This window comes from Anguilla rostrata, chromosome 9 (genome assembly GCF_018555375.3).
Source record: "Anguilla rostrata isolate EN2019 chromosome 9, ASM1855537v3, whole genome shotgun sequence".
Lineage (NCBI taxonomy): Eukaryota > Metazoa > Chordata > Actinopteri > Anguilliformes > Anguillidae > Anguilla > Anguilla rostrata.
Genome location: NC_057941.1, coordinates 16,521,312 through 16,546,444, shown reverse-complemented (window position 1 = coordinate 16,546,444; position 25,133 = coordinate 16,521,312). Strand labels below are relative to the sequence as shown.

Genomic DNA, 25,133 nt, shown 5'->3' with positions numbered 1-25,133 from the left:
AAAGGGCTTCAGGTGTTATGACCCCCAGTTAAGAAAATACCCTCTGAAACCCTGTAGTACCAAAAGGAGAGACCACAGCTTTGATAGGCTTAGAAATGACCGCGTATCGCATCATCGCCTGACCTTTAACCCTCCGTCTGCTTCTTTCCGTCCGTCTGTCTGTTCTGCACAGCCCCACGCCCAAAGCGTTGCTGGTGGAGGGTTCGGAGTTCCTGAACGAGGGCTCCAGGATGGGGCTGCTGCCGGGCCTCAACGGGAGGGCGGCGCCCTGGAGCCTGGAGGAGCTGATCGAGCTGGGCGTGCGGCCCATGGCCGGGCCCCTCATCAGCGCCGACGGGGGCCCCGACAAACCCAGGCCGGCGTTCGAGGACAAGGGCAGCGCGGTGGGCGCTCTCCTCCCGGGCCAGCCCATCGAGGCCCTGTCCGGTGAGCTAGCGCCCACGGGCGCCACACCACGCCCTCAGTCACATACAGCGCTGCCCAAATACAGGCACGGTGCGGTTAGCCTTAGCCTTAGGAGGTTAGCCTTAACCAGAAATAACACAATCCAAGGTATCGTACTCCTCTGATCTGTATTATTGTAAAATCACTGCAGGAAGAAAAACACTATTTTGGCACTGAAAAAATGTATTCAGTTATAAACAAAAGACAGGAGTGCCTGTATGTCGAATCTTCAGTCAGTTTCATGTGCAGTCCATTAACTTTTAAGAAAGCATCTGATAATGTCAGGAACTCTACGCGCACCGCACGCATGCGACGCCGCAGGAACTTTTTCACTTGCCAGCCATACAATTGATGCACATCCAGATACCACATCTAGCTGACTGAATTCAAATAGTAATTACTCGCATCCAGACTCAGCCATAGCATAGATGGCAATTCAATTAAATACTGGTAGTGAAAGGATGTTCAGTAAAAGCAAGGGACTATGTGCAAGTACACAGACACTCGAGCAAACTGAACATTACATCTCGAGGCTCGAGCAGTTTATCGGAGGGTTCCGCAATATAATTGTCTAGGGCCGAAGCACTACCAGGCTAACACGAAACGGACAAGGTCAGAGACTTAATATTCGGAAACCGACAAATGTACGATAGTGTACTCCACAATACGGAACGAGAAAGCAATAGACGCGAAGTTCGGAAATCGAAAGACCGTCTGGGCTAAACCAGTCAAACGTGACCGAACACTAAGCAAAACACCGTGCAGGAGGATCAGCTGACAGACAATTATCACGAAGCAGCGATAACAAGAGACTAACAAAAGCTTTACGTAGCCTAAATGTTTAGGCGTCCATGTTACTCACAGTTATCAAACTGAACAGCGCTATCAAAAAAAACCATGCAAGTCAAACGACTCTCCTTTTCCCAGCTCAATTGGCCCAGCTGGACGAAACAGCTGATACAAATCCAGAGTGATTAAACCAATCAGTGGCGCTACCATTTAACTCTATTGTGGGCTTTCCCGATCCTACCTAACCAAACAGAAAAAAAATTCTAACTCAAACTAGTCTTCAGTGGTTTTCTGCGCTCGGGGCGACTTTGAACGCTAAACTCGTGAGCACTGTCAGCAGACCACTTGACAAGTCGACCTCAGTGGCCCGAAGCGTACCCCCACTCATATTAACCACCAAAAACAAAGAAGTGACAAGTCCCTTGGACCCGCCCGGCGGCTAAGCTAACCGGGCTAAGAACCGAGTTTAAAACTCCCAAAGGGTAATATCCCGGACGAGCCCCCATTTATGTTACGGTTGCTTTCAAGCCCCCGCAAACACAACGAAGCCAAAACCAAGGCCTCCCAAAATAACCAATAACTTTATTCAACTACCCATAAGAGATACTAAAATAGCTGCAAAACACAAGATAAAATCAAGACCCGGTCGAGAGGTGAGGCGAACAAGCCCCCATCTCCTGAGAAGCCGACTCCAGGCTTCTTAAAAGGGCACCGCCACAGGTGCTCTCACTTAACTGTAACAAGACACACGCATGTGTCCGAACAGCCAGCGCCCCCACCTGAGGCGGAGGGACGTAATACCATTTATTACTGATCTAATACCAAGTAATTCTGCTTCCTCTAATTTCTTACTGTCTGCATCAGGGTGATGTGACGTTTCCTCGTTAAATTATTAAAACCCCTAACTAAATGAGGCATATTTATACATTCAAGGTATAGTTATATAGCTATATATTCAAACTCTTACCAAATATATTTGTGGCAAAATGAAATATTTCAGCCTGGCTGTGAGAGTGAAATGGAATGAACCTTGTGGTTGTTCTGTGCTGTGCTCTGCCCTCTCAGAGATGTGATGCTGCGGACCTACAGAAGGACTGTGATCACTGCACTCCAGGGGGTCCCCCGCCCCCCCAACCCCCCCCCATCCCAAAGACGCTTCGCCTCAGCACAGAGCTCGGGCGGAGCTTAGCTGGAATGGAGTAGAGTATTTCGGATTGCTAACTTTGCACCTCAGAGAATAATTTAAAAACAAGCTTAAAGAAAAAAGAAACGCTTCAGGGAAAACGGTATATTCCTTCGACGTGCTTGCTTACTCTTGGGTTTCCCCACGGTCGTGTCTGAAAATGAACCGAGTGTTGTGTTTTTTATGTTGTTGTTGTGGTATGTATGTATATATCATGGGGGTGCATACTGTAATTTATTCACATGGCTCCTACCCTGCTGTTCACTGCTCCCTCTGTGTGTTCTGTAGGAGAGACTGACAGACTGACAGACTGACTGACAGACAGATGCAGGCTGTGTTTGTGAAGGAGGGCGTGGTCGTGCGTCAGCCTTGAGCAGCTGTGTGTGCACGCGCAGTGTCTTGAAGACAGCTGTGTAGATGATATTTATGAACTGAAATGTCAGTTTATGACAGGAAGGTGGCATCTGTTACAGAGGCTGCTGCTGGCTTCCACTTCACTCTTCAGTCAAAGAATGGAGGGAGGCGTAAAAGTGCAAATGGCCCGATATAGCCATTGCCCTCACTCTCAAACGCACAGACGAGCTGTCCGGGGGCCATTCTAAAATGGGTGCCTCGCCTTCACTATACAGGTCCTGAGGTTATCCCCTTGTATTTTTTGCCTTTTTTATTCAGACACTTGGGTTTTGTAGTGATGAGTTACCCATGTGGTAAGAAGTTCAGGTTCCGGGGCTGCTGGGTGGCTGAGTCGGTTAAGGCGCCACACTGCAGTGCATGGTTGAGCCTCAGGTTGAATCTGGACCGTGCCGGTGCCGAGAGAGGGATCGATGCTTTATCGCTGCTGGAGTGGACGCCTGTCAGAGCTGCATGGGAGTCCTCCTCTGATGCCACTCTGCGCAGGTTTAGCTGCGCTCTGAAAGGAAGCAGCCGTTGGACAGCACGCGTCTCGGAGGGGAACCAGGCATGTCCCGGCTCTCAGGAAACAGCAGGGTGGTGTGTGCGTGGAACACGGCTGCAGTTGTAGACAATTGGACATTCCAGATTGGGGTGGGAATCGGATGTATAGCCCTGAGTTAGGTAGCAAATTTGTAAAAAAAAAAATAAATTTAAAGAAATGTAGAATATGAGTACTGCACCCTTGCAGAGAAAACGGTCTGTTGCCTGTTTCCTTCTCCCTGACGCGCTCTATCCTGCTTAACTGCCGGTAGTGAGTAGCAGGTGAGAATCCTCCAGTCTCTCCATATCAGTAGACAGCAGGGGGAGCTCTGCAGCCACAGCTGTGACTAACTCACCGAAAAACACTCCTCTATCGTAGTACTTTTACTTTTTGCCTTTGGTTTTCATGTAACTGAAAACTGAAGGATTTAGGAATATAAAAGAGGAAACAACCCAGTTAAAGTATGTGCTTTTGTTTGGTGAAATTTTTTTGTTATTTTATGTTCCTGTTCTTGGAACTTGTTTTACAGCCATTGATCTTTATTATGGTGTGTTAAGGCTTTTTTTATTTATTCATGACAGTGTAATGCCATGTTTCAATTTGAATGCTCCCTGGAAAAAAAACTAAAACCTATCAGCTGGTAATATCTGCATGAATGAGAAATATCTATAACCTAATACTAACCATAATAACACATACTGTAATGGGTGAATGTTAAAATGTGCACAGTTTATCACTTTTTCGAAATTCAAAGAGCCAAAAAAAAGAGGTTGTTAAGGTGATCTGTAGGGGGCATAGTTCACATTAGCCATATACCACACTACTAAGTGTCAAAATTAAGTGTGTCTAAAATGTTATACAAACATTTTATATGAAAACAACTTTTTTTTTGTATGTTGGCATTTCAATATTTCTGCACTAACTCAAATGGATTTGAATATAGTTCCTTTTGTCTGTGGCATACCATTTCATTAATTTTTTTCAATGTAATATAATTTGGCTCTCCATTTTTTTATATTTTTATTTTAAAATATATGTTGGCATATTTAAGTATTTTTATTTTGTATATAATCAGTATTAGGCCATGAAGCCCTATGTGGGAGGAGAGGTATAGCGGTATAGCTGGGGAGTTGGTTGTCATTGTTACTGTATAATTCTAGCACGCTCCATAACTTCAAACACTTTACCCCTGCTTAGTCCTGTATCTCACTCAAACCATTGATTCACCATTCTCTATGCCGAGGGTTTCTTTCACAAAATCACTTTCAGCTTTCATTTTGTGAGCATGGTTATCCATGGCCACCATACTACTTGGACCTTCTCCTTCTGTTTACATGGTTAAGGGCCAGGGTGAGAAGGGAAGTGCATTCTTTTTATGTACAGTACACCACCCTTGGTTGTGGCGACTGCCTGTGGCCAGTGACTTTTGGTTACATAAGAAAGGGAATGGTTACCACGTTAGCATCTTATAGCTAACATGAACAAAGAGGGTGAGAGAGAGACCCTGTTGTCCTATTATGGGGATGGATGTCAGGAGTTCCGGCTATGGCCATTGTGTTCTAAACCTCCTATAGAGTACAGAACAGAACATCAGTGTACATGTACCTTTATTGTGTGAATGGTTACGGAACATTCTGGAAATAATCTTTGTAATGTTAGATTCCACTCTGTTCTGCTGTGTACCAAGGACTGTGACTTAAGATCTAGTCTGCATTTTTTTTAAAGAAATAAGTAAAGCGCGCACTAATTGTGCTTAGACTCACATTGGAACATGTTTTAGGATGGTTTTTCTTTAGTAGCATGTTATATTGAAAACACTCTGCTGCAGAAAATATTCTGGTAACGCTCTCAAACCAGTTTTTTTAGCGTAGGCACTACAGAAAGGAAACCTCTTGTGCTAGGCCAACAAAATATGCTTAGCAGATGTGACTGACTCTACATGAAATGTTTCTGCTTGTAAGGACAAACTGGGAAGAGTGCATCACCTATTTTTGACGTTACTCACCATATTAAAACTACTGTACAGTACCTACAGAACATTGATATAAGAAGAACTTCTTTCAGGGGTTACTGTTTCAGATGATTGGACAAGAAAAAGTTAACTATTTTAACCCTCTATGGTGCACTGCAGCACATGAAGAAGGACATTAAATGTTGAGGTAGAAGGTTTTGAATTTCACCATGAGGCACTCTATTTTGTGGTTAAGGAAATCTGAAAATTGATCAGGCTTCACCTTGGTGTGGACAGAAAGATGCTGTAAGTGAAGTACTTGATGTGAAGACGCAAAGCTGGTGGGAATGGAAGCCATACATGCTAATGCTATGTGCGATCCTTGTGCAGTTACATTGTTGAAAGCGTACGTAAACGTATGTTTGCATTACCTGTGATGCATTGTACATATTCGGTTTGGAATGGACACAATGCTAAATATTTGATGTTTGCAGTATTTCAAGTCGATAGTCTGTGCCAGAGGTTACTTCTTTTTTCATTTTCAGGAAAGAGATTTTCTGCAGCATATATCCCAGAGGATAGTGCTGCCTGCAGTAAGTAGAATGGGGGAGATGCTGTGGTGAGCACAGATTGCCTTCACATGTGGTGACACTCAATTGGCTGTAAATTGTATTAAAAGTACATCTGACATAGACATTAAAAACACTGCAACAGTGGTATGCACCGAGGCAGAGCTGTTAAATTATACCTGGACAAAGGTCTGCAATGTTACATTGACATTAGGGGCACAGCATGGGGAAAATGAGAAACTCAATACTGAGCATTGCCCTACATACACACTGCTTTTGCAGCCAATTCACCTTTGAGCTTCTGGGCAGCTGACTGCTTCTTGCATTTTTTCAGGTTGTGAAAGTCATTTGCCGCCATTAGAATTATTCATTAGAATTATATTTCATCAGAAATGTTTATCTGAAGTATGTCATTCCAGGAAAAGGGAATATGAAAGCAAGGAATTATGATCTGGTATTTTAGATTAACGCTAATCATTCTGGTATAGCACAGTATCGCTGGTGCCACAAATGATTTCCGCCAAGAAAAATATAGAGCAGATGTGTTTTTAGGACGTATTTAAAAACACATTTACATTTGAAAATAATTTAGCATGTTTTAATTATGCATACGATGGAGGATTAAAATTCACTTCCTTTGAGCTCAGTTTTCCAATGAAGAGAAGCCACTTTTTCTTTAAGAGTTGGTTTTGAGACTGAATCAAGAATGTTCTAAAAATTGTAAGGGAATGGGGAAGCAAGTCTGTCAGACTGTGGCCAAATTCCGGTGGTGTAGCTGGTATGTGTACTGAAGTGTTTAAAGGAGCTGTTCAGGTTTCTTTCTAGGTCGTTCTTAGGTTGTGACGTCTTTTCCTCACCTGCTTCGCTGGCGTGTGACTTCAGCGGATAAATCCGTTATCGAGTGGCGACGATTGTGATGGTGACGTCTTGTTTACTGATGTGGCCACGTTGAGTAAATTTGTGTGTGATTCACAGTGAAAACGCCCTGTCCAAGACTTGAAATTCTCTAATGTAGTTGCTGCTTATGCTGAAGTGTTGTAACATTCAAGACCCAGTACACATCTCGGTGGTATAAAGTTTAACTATTCTTAAGCTCATAATTGTTGCTGCAGTTTTAGATATAGCAGTGCCTTAGGATGAAAATAGGCTATGAATTATGTGGTAACTAAATGTATTGGATTAAATGTGCTTACCTTGGCCATGACAATCATTTTGCCCAATGAGGGCATAGAATACATTGACTCTTGAGCTGTGCGGGTGTGTTCGAATGCCCTGTCCACAAGTGATATTTGTAAATATATACCTCTTAAAGTGTATTGATGAAAATCTGTTTAAATAAAGTTTTGCGAAAAAATGAATGGTGGAAAGTTATTGTCTCAGGGATTATATGAAATGACTGTTTTGCTTAGAAGAATAGTTTGGAGAATCCTTTAATGTTTTAATGCATGTTGTACCTGACGTTTTGCATTACAGATCTTTCTGATTAGTCTCAGTCTTCCATGAAGATTTTTTGAAATTTATATATAGACACCAGATAAGCATTTAAAAGAAATCATTACAAGATAAATGAGTCTATCTTCACCATCTACTACAGACCCACAGAAATGTGTTGGACCCAATGTTAAACATCTAGCTGTTTTATTAACTAAATAACCATATCACTTAATGTCAAGACTACAGCATGGTTTTTATGACTTACATTTTATTGTTTTCTGATACTGCAGCATGGTTTTTAAAACCTCCACTAAGACACTGATATAGGGATTGCATCCCTGATGCCGACTAACATGTATTGAAATCATAAATGAACTCATTCAGAAGCATAAGCATCGAGTATTTCATACCTATTAAAGCTAATTGCTGAGTAATCTACATGTTACTCAAGTTATGGAAGAAGGAGGAGTATATGTGCTAACCTGACTGAGAAGCAAGGCTGACTGACTGACTACAGCTGAGATTTATGGGTAATTATAAGGAAGGTGAACTTGCAGTTCCAAGACCTCTCTGACTCCCTCAAACTACATGTGATGCTGATGGAGATGCTGGCTCTTGATGCAGAGCCTCCCTCATTCTGTTGATGTTGCCCCTCAACTGCAGTGGTGAAGCGTTGACTCCTAAGATGGACCTTTCTTATTCTTGCATGTCTATCATTTGAAAAGCTCAAAGCCACAGAATAATTTCTCGCTCGGTTTCTTCCACCCCCTGGCTCCGCCTTACACCTTCTTGGCACAGTCGGGGCAGTAGATGGCTTCCCCTTTGACCACAAAGGGCTTGTTTGCCAGACCCAGAGAGCACTTTTTACAGTTGAAGCAGTACTCGTGCCAGGACTTGTCCTCGTAGTTCACCACATTGATTCCCTTTCCAAACCCTGGAGCGGGGAGATACAGGGGAGAGGGGCGGGTCAATTAATCAAGCAATTAAAAATAAGTCTTATTTTGTACGGTGCTATTTACAGGTAGTTACAGCCCTTTCCTACTCTCCAGTGAAGAGCATTAGTCTGTCACAGCTCTGCAGCTGAGTGGAACGATGGGGTGAAATTAAGTTTTACGTGTGCCTTCAACTGTTCTTTGAAAAATGGCAACCACCAATTTTGGTTTAATATGTACTGGAACTTGAAATTAATTTGACATCCCAGGATTACTCAAGATGAAGTCTTCAGAAACACCAGGCAGATGACGGGCTGGTAAATGCTCAGCATGTAAAACTAAAATAATATTTCCTGGGTTGTGTGATATTCAGAGGACAATCATATTACTCTTAAGACTGAAGCCAGAGAATTCTCCAGAAGAAGATTCTAGACCTTCAGCAGGAGAAGGCGTCAGTGTTTGTGCACTTCCTACCCGTGATGGGGCTCTGACACCCAGAGCACTTCTTGGCCACGGTGCTCTTGTAGCAGTCCACGCAATAGGCGTGTTCCTCATGGGATGTGAAGCGCGTGCCAGCGAGGGGCTTCCGGCAGGTGTGGCACACGAAGCAGTCCGAGTGCCAGGGCTGGTCCTGGTAGGTGACTCCACCGGAGGTGATGGCCTGGCAGGAGGAGGGTGTGATATCAGCCAGGAGCTGTCCTATCCACCCCCACTGCTGGTCATATTACAGCTGCGCTATGGCTAATTTAGGATTAGCTTGAACCAATCGACTTCTGTTACAGCAAAGGAATATCATTATGTGAAAGCCTAACCCTACCATTAATAGTAAAACAAGACTACAAATTGCTATTAGCCCACATCTACCAGTGTGTGACCGCGTAGCGCCTACATGCAGTGTACACAGTGCTTGGTGACATTGTGCAGTACCTGTTTGCAATGAACGCAGCACATGGTGACAGTGTACACTACCTGCTTGCAGCGGATGCCGTACATGGTGACAGTGTGCAGTACCTGCTTGCAGTTAATGCAGTGCTTGGTGACGGTGTGCAATACCTACTTGCAGGGAGCGTGCTAGTGCCGTGTGATACCTGCTTGCAGTGGACACGTGTTGCAGTGTGCAGTGACTTGTGACAGTGTGCATACCTGCTTGCAGTTAACAGTGCTTAGTGACCGTGTGTAGTACCTGCTTGTAGTGGACACCGTGTTTGGTGACGGTGTGCAGTACATTGTGACAGTGTGCAGTACCTGCTTGCAGTTAATGCAGTGCTTGGTGACGGTGTGCAATACCTGCTTGCAGTGGAAGCAGTGCTTGCCAAACTTCTTCTGGTGGCAGGGTGCGCAGTAGACGTCCTCACCCTTGGTCAGGAAGCTCTTGGTGCGGATGGGCAGCTTGCACTGGTAGCAGGTGAAGCAGCTGTCATGCCACACGTTGTTCTTGTACTCCACGTTTTCATCACCTGGGGAGGACACCTCTGTCTTACTGGCTATCTTGCAACAGGATCTGTCTGACTGCCATCAAGACTCATCTCTACAGTCTATGGGTTCCCTTACATGTGTAGCTTCCTTTACACCAGTAGTAACCAACCCTCTTCCTGAGGATCTACCATCCTGTAGGTTTTCTCTGTAACCCTAACAAAGCACACCTCATTCAACAGCTAGAGAGTCAAGTGTGCCAAATTAGGGTTGAAATTTAAATCTACAGGATGGTAGATCTCCAGGAACAGGGTTGGTTTTCACTGCTTTAGACAGACACACCACCTACCTCTTAATTAGCCCTGCTGTAAAATGGCCACTGATTGATACGACTGGACTGTTAGTGCCTGTGGTTTTGCACTCATCTTCCATAGTGTGAAAAATGTTAATGCATGCGTGCATGCATGCGTGTGTGTGTGTGTGTGTGTAAGTGCATGTGAGTGAGTTTAAGTGTGTGTGTGTGTGTGTGTGGGGGGGTGTAAATGCATGTGAGTGAGTGTAAGTGTGTGTGTGTGTGTGTGTGTGTGTGTGTGTGTGTGTGAGTCAAGTGTGCACGTGTGACACACCTGGCAGGATGGACTTGTAGCAGCCGTGGCAGCGTGGGGCATCCTCCCGGGAGCTGCACTTCCCACACATGATCTTGTCATCCTTGACGCTGAAGGACTCTTTGGCCAAACCCTTATAACACTTGAAGCAACGGAAGCAGTCCTCGTGCCAGTAGCGACCCTTGTGGTGCAGCTCCTGTGGAAAAAGGTGCTGTAGTCAGAGTATGTTCCTCTTTTTCTCACAGGGATACACACAAAAATGTTCTTCTTGCACACAGACAGAGAGAAGCACAGACTGACAGCACATACACCCTGTCATACACCACATACACCCCGCCCTGTTCTTCTTTCACAGACAAGGAGAAACACAGGCTGACAGGACATACACCCCGTTCCTCTTGTACAGACAGGGAGACACACAGGCTGAGAGCACATACAGACTCATTCCCCACACCACCAGACTGTGGGACTGCTGGCACACATAGAACACAAACACAGGGAGGGCTGAGGGAGGGACAGGTGACGGGGAAAATGACAAGGGAGCACTCCAACCAATCGCGGCTCACCTTGGAGTCCGTGCCGATGGGGCGGCGGCACTCGGTGCAGGTGTTGGCACAGAACTTATCAAAGCAGCGCACACACACGGGCCTCTCGTCCTTCTTTATGTACTTCTTCCCATGCAGGTCGTCACGGCAATAGAAGCAGTCAAAGCGGTCCGTCATGGTGGCTCAGATGGCTCGATAGGCCTGTTCAGGCAGACACAGATACACACAGCATGAACTTTTAACTGCTTAGCTCAGATGCACAATTAGCAAGTTCTGTGGGAAAATAAAGGCGTTTACAGGAAACACTTGAGGAGAAAACAAAATGAAATGAAACAACCTCAAAGCTGAAAATATTGTGGCATTATTAATGCTAATTATTAAGAAATTAGATTTCTCATATCCTTAATTCTGTGACAACAGTTACTATGGATGACCTAAACTGCACTGTTGCAATTTTACCAGGCGGAGGGTTGGGGTGGCGGGCAGAGTTCAGGTTCATTCTCTCTGAGCTAACATTCATTGCAGACCTTTGTGTTGGGAGGCAGTGTTGTCTCCCAGCATGATTTGTTATGAGACAAATATGAAAGATCTCCAAGGTAACACTTCAGTGCTGAACACATAAAACAGATGTAGTATTTACAGCAGGGGATTCAGGACCTGTGGGTCATGGGTTTGAATATCTAGGGTGGAACGCTGTTATTGCCTGCAGTATAACTGTCCCAGTAATGTAGCAAAATATGTATGGTGCGGATGAGTAGCTAAATATGTAGGGTTGTCAGCAGTCCAAATAATGTAGAGTGACCTGCTAGCCTACTGTATACCCACTGGTTCAGAGTGAGGAACAACAGTCAAGTTTCATCTTATTCTACATACAGTCTATAACATACACGATTCCAGTCTGCTGGTCCTGGAGCAGCAAGGGATTGTCCGAACAGCCTCAACCTTGTTCATTTGAAGTGCTATGCCACATACCATATGCGGCTTAACCTTATACGTGCTTTTCTGTGTGCTCTTTCAAAAGAGAAACATGCCAAAACTAAAATAATAGCTGTACAGTTTTTTATCGTAAAATCCACCCCACTGTAGTAATTAAACACAGCTTTTCAAAGGCATGAATCACTCGAACTGTGTGAAAGCTGCCGATAAAATCATCAACAGATGTCCCTTCAAACGTGGGACTACCATGTAGCAATGCGGTGTCGGATTGTGTCTGCGCTTTAACGCGGTATGCTGGAAAGCTCAGCGTATTTTTGGAAGTCTTAGCTCACGACTCCCATCGCCTTTTTTAATGATAGCGTATCATGACCTGCCATGAAAACACGGGCTTTCCCCCCCTACAGCGAGATGTTCTGGATCTGTGCACATTCACATACCAGAACTCCAAAAGATGTCTGGCAGGGAACATCCATTCGCTGGAGACTCTGTACAAGAGGCTGTGTTTAACAAACCTCTTGGAAGGCGTTCTCTGCAGCCAGAGGATGGGTGTGGGCGCGCTCGCGGTGAACCGCAGGGCAGCGAGTATGTCCTGTGTCTTGTTGCTCTAGTGGAACCCACATGGTTCTATGGTACAAATATTGTTACTTGACCAAGCTGGCTCCATTTGCGGGACGGGGTGGTAATGACATCCTTGACCTTTCGCAACTTCTTTTTTTATTCACCTCCGGAGTGACTTTACCAAGTTACCATGGAAATATTGCAAATATTTATACTCATAAAACACAACAAATTGTCTCAGGCACGACAGAATCAGAGGGAGGTGTGGACTGCTTGGCAAGCTGGACTCTTCAGGGCAGGCCAATGAGAGCCATCCTCCCAGGACTTAGAGATCCAGACAAAGCACTGCACGGGGATAAAGGCCAGCTGGGGTCTGTCCAAACCAGGAACATGACTAAAGGCCAGACTCTCCTCTGACATTCAGGTGGCAATGTCATCAACTTGTAAACAGAAGACAGCCTTGCTCATCACAAGAGAGCACTCAGTACTAACTGGGTCACAGCCCAGCAGGGCAAAGAGATGGAGGCCAGTATAGAATTATGTGCCTGGTACATCTCATCTCCGTCAAGTGGGGGCAAGACTGATTTCCTTCAGTCTTGCTTGTCTTTCTGTGTAGATAGGATAGGATAATCCATCCATCCATTATCTATACCCGCTCATCCTGGTCAGGGTCATGGGGCGTGCTGGAGCCTTTCTCAGCGTGCATTGGGTGAGAGGCAGGAATACACCCTGGACAGGCTGCCAGTCTATCACAGGGCATAGTATAGGATAATGAAACCTTGAAATAAAGGCATTGTTCTGACAGGACAAAACTTCCCCAAATTAGCCCATTCCTTACAGGAAGGGAAAATGGAACATAATGGAAGCTTGTTGAATTGCATTCAATGGCTTTCTTTCAGGGAATCCAAGGTCAGAAAAGTCTGACGAAAGCATTCAGTAGCACGGAAGACTAAACTGGTGTCTACTTCCACGATGGGTGACACACAGGTGGAGGAGAGACCCACAAAGTATTATGCACAAGTGTATGAGAAGGTACAGAGCAAAAATAAGACTGGATCAGAAAATTCCAAAAATCACCAATCATAATTATTTGGTCTCACAATGACACACATATACAGTATGGGGCCATGGCTCACTATACCGTCATTTAATCATAATAGCTTACGAAGGGACAGTGGTCTTGGCATCCAGCGTATAGGAGTCCACTGTAGCCCAGCCATAAAATTATTCCGTATAAAGAGAACCAGGAAATGGCGCTCTCACACATCATCTAATTTGAAGCTCTGACAGCCTCTGATTAATTTCCCAAAAACATTATCACTGCAACCATTGTTCACTACAGTGCAATTTCTCCACAAGGGTCAGTCAGAGGTAACATGGAGGAAGTGTGCAGAATACAGACGAGTCCTCCTTTAGCTGACCACAGCCAGTGAGGCAACAGCAGCAGTGTCACCATTACCTGGGTGTCAATAGGAAGCTATTTTGATCCAAGCTTGAAATGTAATGGGAAAGCTGAGGAATGGATTTAGGAGTGAAAGTCAGGGTAGTTCAATGGTGTACATTCCACCCAGCTAAAGATGGCTAACAGGCTAACACTCCCCGTCATTCACAGAACATTTGGATGAAGTGGAGAATAATTAGGGGCCATTAAAAAGGAGAAACAGAGACAAGAGAGGAAGAGGGAGAGTTTGAATTCCGTTGGTATGACCTCAGAGAAATTACAATAGTTTGGAATGCAGACAGAGCACGCTAAATCCATCTCAGCCTCACTTCATTTAAATAAGACAGTGAGAGAAACCATTAAGTGTGAGCACCAGTCCAAATTAAACCGATCTGACTGATGTAACGACCCATGTTCCAACAAATGAATGCTGTTCATCCAGATAATTACATGACCAGTAACTTTTTGTTGCTGAAAATAAATAAATAAATAAATAAAAAACAGTTTATAACACTGTGACACTTTCACCATTGATCAACTTCACTGTCATAGAGTGTCAATCTCAGCAGTTGTATGTACAGAATTTGGAGCTTTTCATCAACCCAGTGCATGTTTTAGATTAGTTATGATGTAACTTTTAGACTCTTCCCTGTTTTAGTGACCTTAGTGTGTTCCATGATGGGGAGGCATATGTGAAATATCATGCTTTTGGGAAATACAATATCAGTAAAACTAAAATTCAGAAAATGAATGCCCTTGCTTCTAGTTTTTACACAGACCACACAAGTCCTTTAAGCTTCAAGATATCATCTCTGTTTTGTTGATATCTCCACATATTTTCTGTCCCATCGCTTAGACAATACTTCTCCCACTTCAAAAGTCTCCCGTCTTGATTTTTCACGTTTCAGCTTGTCACCATAAGACAGGGGTATAAATCTTATCCAAAAAGGACCAATGTGGGTGCCCAGCCCAGCACTATAACACCTGATTCAACTAAATAACTAATCATGGTCTTCAATCAAGACCTTGATAAGTAGAATCAGGTGCCTTAGAGCTGGACTAAAACAAAGACCTGAACCCACATTTGCATTTGATTAGACACCCCTGCCCTAACACCATAAACTTGACTGGCTTTTACCGAAGCAGAGCCTACACTTAATCATACACATAATTCTGTCAGTACAGCACATGAGCACAGGCTATACAGAGAGAAAGATAGATTTGGATTCAAGTTAATCTTTTTGAAAAGGCCATTTTGCTCAGCTACAAATATTTGGACCTGCCCCTTGATATGCGAGAGCTTATCTTCATGACACGCACAGAAAACTATTTGTAACTCTAGCCAAGGACTATGAGTTTGTAAATCCAGTTTCCGATTCAACAGAACTGACATTTAAAAGCCTGTTATATAAAACTTTTGTTTTTGCCAGACACAACTGACCTTTTTTGAAAATATTTCTCAGACACATGGGTTGCAGCCTGCACAGTGGCCAGAATCAAGGCGCTATATACGAGCAAGAACACAGCCCACTGTGCACTTTCTGTAATATTTGCTGTCAAGTTTCCTAGCAACACACTATTTTTTATTATGTAGGAAGAAGACTATTTACTTATCACATGGCTGCCTCGACTGGTTCAACAATCCGGCCAAACAAAATGGCATATGCTATCCAAATGTTTCACACGCTGGTCTTTGCTGATAAGAAAACAGGAACGGCAGAACATTTTCAGGAAACTGTATCCAGGATGGAAAGAGCAGAAAGGTTCAATGAAACTTAATTAAGACTCATAATGAAATGATGTGGAAATGGACAGGGCCTTGGTTCCTTTCTGACTGAATTGCACTCTCCATTCCTCATCAACCGTTTAGCAGAACATAACTGCAGAATAATGACCTTAATCAGAGCTATCTAATTAAACAAAACCAATAGCTCATGCAGTAGGTCTGGATGTTCTTTGTTTTAACATCCATCTGGTTCTAATTAGTAATTTGATTCAGATCATTACTAGTGACTACATATCCTGTTATTTAGCTCCAGTGAAACAATGTGTTACACACAGCAAATAAATATACATGAGATATACGCAATGGAAAATGTGCCATTTTATGAAAATTTAAGCACTGTGGTCTAGATTTCCCCTACTTCCACTACTTCACACATCTCCATCACTTTCTCTGTGTTTTGTCCAGCTGCAGAACCACACTGAACATTAGATACACGTGTAGGCTGAATATCCACTGCCCTGTATCCAGAGAAAACAGACCATTTTTAAAATAGTAAAGATTCTCTCTTGCTGTCACCTTTTCTTTGCCGTCTCTCATATTTTGAGGGTAAGACTGAATCAATAAGGTACATTCCTTTTGTTTGCATGTACAAGTATATGTGCATAAGTATGTATGGTATGTGCAAGTATCTGTGAGTGTTCTGAAATGTTGACAGGACAAGTCCCCCCTCCTCTGGTCTGTCATTCAGCTCAATAACAGAGAAATGACCACCCACCTGCTCAGGCTAAACAAGGGGAAAATGGCCTGGCTTCTCCACTCAATACACCACCTGCACACATACCATTTTAAAAATGGGCTAGACAGGGAAAGGATATGAGAATTTTACCCACTTTACCAACGCAACAATGACAGGTCAATTCTTTCACTCAAAATGAAATGCACCTTAGGACATCAGAGAAGCTCAGCTTGTGGCGTTTTCTTATGAGCCTGACCATTGATTCCGTATCACCCTTCATTTTCAATCAACATTTGAAACGTTTTAAATTGAAGAGAGAACAGAATGTTGGTGAAATTCAGCCCTCCACACATTCACCTCCCTGTCAATCAATACGATGGGCAGACTGGCTGGTTGATTTTCTCCATTTTGCAAAATCTTGGACATCTGCTACTGGACTGTAGTGCCAAGCTTCTCAATGGTACACCTCAAAATTGTACTCCAAATTTTAACGGAAGTCCCCTTGACTTTCTCTCTTTCTGGTATCAAATGCTATAAATATTCTTTATCATTCCATTCATGCGATGCCAGGGAAGTGATAAAGTGTTACTTGTGTTCATGAGATGAGTTCGCAGTCTGGAGGCCTTGCAGTAACCAAGGGCACCGCCAAACCACCGGCGACTCCTCTACAGCCATAATTATCTCTCTCCCCCTCACAACTCCAGCTGGGTCTCAGAACAATGCCCACCATTCACAAGTTCGCAAATGAGCCCTTTGCTCCCCAACTATTATCGTTTAATGCACAGCTTCATAAAACAGGCACATTTCTGTTGGAATTGAGCAAGTCCTCTCGGAATAGCAAATTGGCAATAATAAACGCGGCATATTTTCTTTCATCTCCTGGGATAAAGGACGCCCTTCAGAGCGAAGAGGGAGGCGAGGGTGATGTGGCTGGTCTCCCAGTGACCCCAGGAGTCAGCATCTGGCCCACAGTTGGGCGTCAGGGTGGCCAAAGCAAACAGAGCTTGAGTACACTGAGGGCGTGAATGTGGCACAGTTTGAGAGCCCGTGTCAGACCTCTCCACCCCCAACCCCCTCCCACCCCCCACAGGAGGAGGTCACAGATCTGTCCAGACACTGTCTCACTAAAGTAAAACATCCCGCTCGTTTTCCTTCTGTTTCACTGCAGTTGAGTGCGGTTCCCTCTCTCTTGCTCTCTCTCTCTCTCTCTCTCTCTCTGAACTCCATCCAGTCCCATTTGGGTAACTGTTTTCTTCCTTTGAGGGGGAGGGTGTGGTTAGCTCGCCATGGCCAGTGACTGAGATGAGGGAGAACTAATTAGAGACCAAGCAGATGAACGATGACATCATGAAGTACAGTATACACCACATATGCACACATTCTTTCTCTTATACAGGCTCTCACACACACACACACACACAGAGTCACACACAGACACACACACACACACACAGGCCCGTCTGTCTGGCTGGCCTCTGCCAGGCTGAGTCCGGTCACAGCAGAGGAAAAGCAGCAGAGCCCTCCTGGGGGTGCGGCGGCTGCTCTGTGCACAGGGTGGCGTGCGGGTATGAGCTCCTCACACAGGAATGTGTGAGAATGGCGAGACAGGGGCAAACAGGAAGTGCACACAGCCAGGCCTCCACCATCAGCAAACACCAACGCTCCACTCTGCTTTGTCTAGACGTTAACGGGTCACCTTCATTAACACAACATAAATCACTGTGCCCTTCAATATGCTTTTTTGTATTGTGCAGATGACAGCCATTTTTAATTCATAATTAAAAACAGAGTTTAGCTTAATGCGAGAGTGTGCCAAACTCAAACTAATGAAATGGAAAACCCTTGGCAGACACCAAATACATTTGGAAGGCAAAATTGAGCAAGGAATCACATGCGTGACCTCCACACTATCTCACAAGTGTCTCACTGATGGTTTCTGCAGCTACCCCGTGAGTCAACAGTCATTTCACCCCTCACATAAATTGATGTTATGGCCCTATCGTGTACCAGAAGACCATAATCTCTGACCTGATTCACCACAGCAGGACAACAGAAAGCGGTCACCAGGACAACAGATCAACACTGGAGTGAGTCAGACCGGGGTCCGGAGTAATGGCTGCCCTCAATCTGCCTGTGAAAAGGGCCCTAAACAAACGTAAACGTTCATCCAAATAAAAGATTTATATTTTATGGAAATGCGGTCTTATCTCATGTTAGAGCAAAGAGGCGCCATCTCTGTTTTCACAGCCAATATGAAGAACGGGACTCTTGTCCATATAAGCAGAGCAGTACGCTGTAACACTGCATACTACACAAGTCTGCACACCCAGAGCTGGGACCAATGCTCTGTGGCCTCACAAAGTGGGTTTAGACCACGAGAAGAGGAGATGACTGCTCATCACCATGCCGAACTGGCCCACACACACCACACCAATCACAGATCTTTCGATTGCTCTTATTCTGCTCTCCTGTTTTTCTTGCAAACCTACCCAGCACCGTTCTGCCTCATTCGCTCCCTTTCAGGGTACAACATACCAACAAAATGAGAGATTACATAATAAGGTCCATTTCCTCTTGAGTTTGGTCTGTCTGCCAAACGTCATAAAGGCCTAGATTGAGCCAGATGAACTGAAGCTACCCAGACCACAGCAATGTCAGTTCAGGCGGCCACTGCCGGGGTCTGTATCCACAGAGGCCAGGGCTGAACACACACATAGACAGGGAAGGGCACCAGAAGGTCACTGGTTTGAACCCTAGATGGAACTCTGTGCTCATTTAAGTACCTCAGTACTTCAGTGACCGAATGTGCCAGAATAACTGTGTTAGCATAGTGTCACCCCAGATGAGGTTGCTCCCAATGCAGCTTAAATAACACAAGTTTCTCTGTGTGGGCGAGGACTGAGCCACAGACGAAAACAGGATCAGTTTACCTCGCTCTCGTGTCAAAGTTTCACAGGAACCACAGGGCCAGATCCAGTGAGGAGTTAACTTCCTTTTTCCACTTGGAGCTCACTGCCATACTGACACCATGGCACAAAGCCCCACACACAGATAACAGCCCTGTCGCAAGCCAGTACAGAGGTGGACCACTCCTGCACGACACACAGTCTCAAACCTACTTCCACGAAGGAAGCGAGGCATGATGGGACTTTTCTTATTCCACTCCCCGATCCGAGGAGCTGATTGGCCCACGTGGTAAAACAAAAGAGCCACTTAGGCATCACATGACCTCATGGAAAAAGGAATTTTAAAAAATTTAAGAATGGGAGTGTCATTATGAATGCCTGACTTGCTACAATACCAAATAAGGATTTATAGAGGTGTGAGCTCAGGGGGGTGTTAAATATGACATATGGCTAACCTCTGCTGTAGAGGAGCCCAGGCCAAGCTCTCACTGGGAGGCACCTGCACTGATCTGCATAGGAGGCCCTCTGTCCTTGTGATACCCGAAACAGCATTTGAACCATACTTCATTTACTTAGTTGGAGTGAGTATTTTGGCTTGTTCCAAAATGCAAAGTGTATGTCATTTTGAGTTCAGTGGATGGTTGGGAATGAGCATACGGAGATCTGCTTCTGTGTAGGTAGGAGACTTAATGGATGAGGCAATGCTGGGTTTACAGCCTTGCTGGGTGTTTGCCAGCATGAGGGCATGATAAGGTTTGTACTTCAGCAAAAAGTGTACCAGCACAGGAAAAAATGAGACTACTGTGAAAGAAGGAAAATTCACGCACACGCATGCACACACACACACACACATGCAGACAGATACAGAGACACACATACACACACATGCAGACATACAGACACACACACACACACACACACACACACACCCAATTTAGTAAGCTATATTCTTGGTATGGGAAATTAATGTTAAGTGGATTCAAACAAGTTGGCTGTAAAAACCTATACTGGCTGAAAGGGCCAGTTTCGTGAGAAAGGGCCAGTGTTGGCATGGTGATTTCAGTGCACAGAGGAGACGTGCTTCCTGCCATGCAGCTGCCTTGTTACCACAGGGCCTGCTCCACAGGTGCTTTAGTAAAGTCGTTAAGGAAAAATGACATCATGCACTTGGCTGACCATTAAAATAGGTAATGAAATAAGCCCACGTTAGTTCTCATGGGGTGGGGGTGTGGGGGGGGGGGGGTGAACTTGATATTACAGTGAAACAATCCCAGAAGTGGAATTCAGTGAACTGTTTGCAGTGTGTGTGTGTGTGTGTGTGTGTGTGTGTGTGCGAGCATGTGTGACTTTGCGTGCATCCATGGTACAGAGAGAGAGTGAAAAGAGACAGATTAGGGGTGGGGGCTGATGACAGATTTACAGATGGTGTAGTAGCTCAAACGTTCCCTTCAAACCGGATTTTGCTGCAGACAGCTACATGCACCACATGGACTGCCACTCACACATGTATGGGGGGAAAAAAAGAAACAGTGAAGGAATTTTAATTGTTTTTAGCAGCCTTTTTTCTAATATCATGTGACTTAACAAAAGTATGCCCTCCCAGGAGCTAGGATCTGTTAATAAGTAACAGATTTAGAAAAAAAACTGATTTTCTACAGTGCTGATGGTTTTTTGGCAAGCAGGCTACCTCAGATTGTTCAACTTCTGTAGCTATATTATCACTTTAGTATTTTGTTCCACAACTTGAAGCTTTACCCAGTATGTTCTCACTGCATAGTGTAGACAAGAAGAGTACTACAGGAAAACTGTGAAACACAAAAATAAAAGCATGCGCTTACTCAGGAGACAGACATCTTATCACATAACACCGTTTCCCATTAAGAATGGCATGCGTGCACTCCATTTTAGGCCAATATACTCCATTAGCCTTCCCCATTCCATCTATCCTGGCAGTTCCAGTCCTACCGTTGTCTGTTTCCCAGATGCAACATACAAGGCAGCAGACAGTGTGCTTTACAGTGATGCCAAATGAACCACCACCCCCCTGTTACCTATGTCCTTTAAAGTCTGCACCTGGGTCCTCAGTGTCTATCGTGTTCTCATTCTCCATGTTAATCTCTATTACGCATGTGAAATAAGAACAGTCACAAGAGCTGTTGTAGTCAAATAAAGCTAATGGATATTGTTTAGGCTCTGACAGCATGGTGTTAACGCACTGATAATCATTATGGCTGATTGTATAATGCACATGTACCTAATGTAGAACTGTTACTATAGAACTGTTTCGGTATTCACCAGGAACTAATTTACATAAAATCAGTAAGAGGCAAAGTAACGAATGACAAAAGTGTGGAAAATGAAAGATCCTACTGTATATCCTACAATAAGAATAATAGAATAAGAGAATTCCTCAGCTTTGGCTCCAAATTGGGAAAACAGCAAACAACAGAGTGACAGATTTTGTAAACTAGCTGAATCTTGCTGAACGATAGGACATAACGATGCAAGGAACAGGGTGATGAAAGAAAGGAGGAAAGAAAATTAAAAATGACCATTGGAAAATTAAGCACATGAACATAAAAAATTAAAATATCTATGTACTGGTATAAAATGAAAATTAGTATAAAATGATAAATGAATGTTGCAACCAGAGAGTCCTGTCCCACATCTAAAATGAGGAACAAATTTGAGGACTGATGTAATCTGTTGCCAATTCCACGCAAATTATGTAGCAAAGAACCTCTGTAATAAATAAGACAATTTAACTTGAATTTTATTTACGTTTTCTTAATCAACTTCAGTAGGTTTCCCTCGTAGCTTACACATTTGGGGAAACGAGTATTAAATTATGCATTGCACACAAACCTCGGCTCAGTCAATCATTTATACCAGGTCTGCATGTCATCTCTAGCCATTAAGTGAGTTTTCGCTTAACCGAACGCTTTCGAATGCGTCTTGTCATTTCAAAAAAGTGTACGCTCGAGCACGCCTGGGTAAATCATTCACGGATGAGGGTTTAATATTAAGAAGTTATAGTACATGTAATTTTTAAATAAAATATGAGCAATATGTATGCATAAACTGTAATTTGGGAACTTTATATAACATGTTATTGAAAAGAAATTGTGCAAAACGTTTCCCTGCGTGAACTTAAATTATACTGTGAAATGTGAATGGTCGCTACAAAATTTAAACTCATTTGAATTACTGAAGTCTATGCATTTCATCGACTCCTCTCGTTGTTAGGAATTTGTTTAATGGTAACGACGGCCTCGGGATGTAATACATAGATTCTTCTGCAACAAGCCTACGATATGTCGAGAATGCATTCTATCTTCCGCAAGAAAATAAATAAAACCGAACGACTATTATTAAGTAGCCAAAAATAAAGATTATTTTAAGAAAACAACTTAGGATATTTCAACTCTATGTATAAAAAATACATTAAACTCACCGGACTGAAAATACAACGTAGAGGTCCGCGGGACGTTGTAGTCCTGCAGTTGTTGCTCTTAACTCGTCGGCTAAAAAAGAGGCACGCCGTCAGCATTGGGCGTTTAAAACAAGAGCGAGGGGGCGAAAACCTGAGTTTAAAAAAAATCACGAACAGGATATGATAAAAAACCAACAAACTACATTCATATCAACAATGACCTCAACCAAGAATTTACAATGGTGGACTTTCATTTGCACGCTTTTTCGGAAATAGTTCACTCAAGTGATTTGCGCATGCATGCGTAAAGTGCATCACAGTAATAACTTTCTTGTAATTGCTGCTGTACATTTCTGACAGATAAAACGCCACAAATTTGGATTGATGTGAAGTGATATTCTCAACACTTTAGAGGTTGGACAATGTATTTTAATATTGCGTTTGGATCATTGGCTTTTTATAACTGGTCCATTTGGATGCGTGTTAATTAAACTGGATTAGGTACATTGAGTACAGGGAAACACATTTGCATCCTGAAATATGTCGAGACAATTTCTCATCATTTCAAACTAAAGTGTTTCAAGTTTCTTCAAACTCTGTTTTAAGAAACCACCAGAAAAATGCCATGATTAATAACCTATCCAGCTGTACTGTATGTAAGATGGGCTATCTGCAGAGGCGGGTTGTGTATTCGTATATATTTCCCTTGCCTCATCTTGACACGGACTCACAATCAGCCACTCTTGGATGATGAGCCACAATGAGTTCCAGGGTTAGTAATGGTCAAAGGTAACCATGACAATTTTTTTTTTGTGTGCAATGTTCCAGAGGCTGCACTTTTATAAAGTAGTTTTTAGAACTTTACCTGACAATTAGAAGCATCAATCGATTTTTACTCTATGCTGGTGCAGGTATCTTTCCTTGAGCCCTCTGGAGGCATACAGTCTCTGTACAATCTGCTTTGGAGTTACTTGAAGTATATTTTCTTGTTTGAGAAAATTGACCCCTATACCAGCCATTATAAAGCAAGCAGGTCGTCAGAAACTTCCAAAAAGATCTCAAATATACTTCATCATATACACAACAACTGGCCGGGCCAATAAAAAACATTCACTAATACTGAAGTAATATCAAAATAAATTCTGAAAGTGAACTATCCATTTAAAGCTTCCTTCTGCAAGGGGCAGGACTTTTTCTTGAGATGAATCACATTATTATGAACATGGCTTGGATCCAAACTACACTTTGTTTCCACTAATATAAACAGATTTTGATGGCTGGTATTGATAGCATGTACACAGAACGTACATTCACAAGTTACTCAAACATTCAATGACTTGTAGAATTTAAATAGATTCTGATTCAATTCTGACCTAAATGGTTTCACAGTTATTGCGCCCATTTCTTTCGAGTAGAACCATTATAGCAAATCCATTTTAAATGGTAAATGGTAAATGGACTGCATTTATATAGCGCTTTTATCCAAAGCGTTTTACAATTGATGCCTCTCATTCGCCAGAGCAGTTAGGGGTTAGGTGTCTTGCTCAAGGACACTTCGACATGCCCAGGGCGGGGTTTGAACCGGCAACCCTCCGACTGCCAGACAATCGGTCTTACCTCCTGAGCTATGTTGCCCCATTTTTGCGGCTAATTCACGCTCTCTACAAACAAGGCCTGACGCTGTTCTGATGCTAGAACTAGATACCAGCAGCCGTAAACTAGAACATACTAATATGAACCGAACTGAAAGAATTATGGTAGCAGCCAAGTGTTTGACTGACACTGATAGAGAACCACGCGGACTGGTTACTATCCTCTCAAAGTACATCTTATCATTAGAAGAGTAATAAACTTTCTGGTTGTTATGAGTTTTTTCCCTCTAATATTGACTTTGACCAAACACTGCAACATAATGTCATTTCCGCACCCCCCAATGCCCCTTGAAGCACACAGGGGAAGTATGTTTTACTGCAGATAAGTGTTTAAGCTATGGGAACATTTCTGTCTGTCTCTATTCCTAATTATTTATCAATTATCATCTTACTCAAAGCAGAATTGTTGCTTCTGGCATGTAACTGAGGCAGCAGATATATAGGGGGGGACTTATGATCCCAAAGCATGTCATGGGGGTCTGCTGTCTATGCTGTGCACCAAAGGGGTACCTCTTTCCTCCATGAAAAGAGTCCAGCTCTTGCAGGCCCCTTTGCAAACCTTCTCTGTGGTTTGGCTTCCCTGTCCAACAGGGTTGAAGAGGCTCTGGTTACCCAGAGTCAATGTAGTCCTTTTAAAAAAATGTTTTATTAAGTTTTACAGTTTTATCAGTTTGTTTTTTTTCCCATTTCCCCTGAAAAAAAGCAGCATTAAGGCTGATTTCTTTAAGCCACATTTTTCAGTATCTGCAAAAACAACACTAGATGACCATGTAAATCTCATAAGAAAATTTACATTTTCTCATTACAGTCAAGTGTGCAGGGTTTTTTGTTTTTTAAATCCAGATCAAGCTTCAAAACTACAGAACAAAAGATGTGAACTGGAAGCACAGATGTTCCACATACTAAGCCCCAGATATTCAACTATGTATGCTTAGCATTGAAAGAT

The 25,133-nt window shown here is 43.4% G+C and overlaps 2 protein-coding genes across 3 annotated transcripts in view; one reads left to right on the top strand and one right to left on the bottom strand.

The window, feature by feature from the left end:
- The window catches only part of LOC135262551 (MAP7 domain-containing protein 1-like), a 37,132-nt gene extending 32,063 nt beyond the window's left edge, over nucleotides 1-5,069 (top strand). Inside the window, exons 20-21 of the mRNA XM_064349564.1 lie at nucleotides 173-426; nucleotides 2,299-5,069. Coding sequence (XP_064205634.1) covers nucleotides 173-426; nucleotides 2,299-2,306 — 262 coding nt within the window. The 3' untranslated portion in view covers nucleotides 2,307-5,069. The remainder of the gene's footprint in view (nucleotides 1-172; nucleotides 427-2,298) is intronic.
- A 2,215-nt stretch (nucleotides 5,070-7,284) lies between these two features.
- On the bottom strand, nucleotides 7,285-22,705 carry LOC135263055 (four and a half LIM domains protein 1-like). Of its 2 annotated transcripts, XM_064350632.1 has the most exons (6): nucleotides 22,557-22,705; nucleotides 10,821-11,000; nucleotides 10,276-10,450; nucleotides 9,524-9,693; nucleotides 8,711-8,897; nucleotides 7,285-8,238 (listed from the first exon to the last, which is right to left on the bottom strand). In XM_064350632.1, the coding sequence occupies exons 2-6, from the start codon at nucleotides 10,974-10,976 to the stop codon at nucleotides 8,084-8,086; spliced, it is 843 nt and encodes a 280-aa protein (XP_064206702.1). In that variant the 5' UTR covers nucleotides 10,977-11,000; nucleotides 22,557-22,705; the 3' UTR covers nucleotides 7,285-8,083. The 2 variants fall into 2 exon arrangements, with proteins under 2 accessions (XP_064206702.1, XP_064206703.1); XM_064350633.1 differs by lacking the exons at nucleotides 7,285-8,238; nucleotides 8,711-8,897 and adding an exon at nucleotides 9,187-9,247 and having other exon boundaries at nucleotides 9,462-9,693.
- Between the last annotated feature and the right edge of the window lie 2,428 nt (nucleotides 22,706-25,133).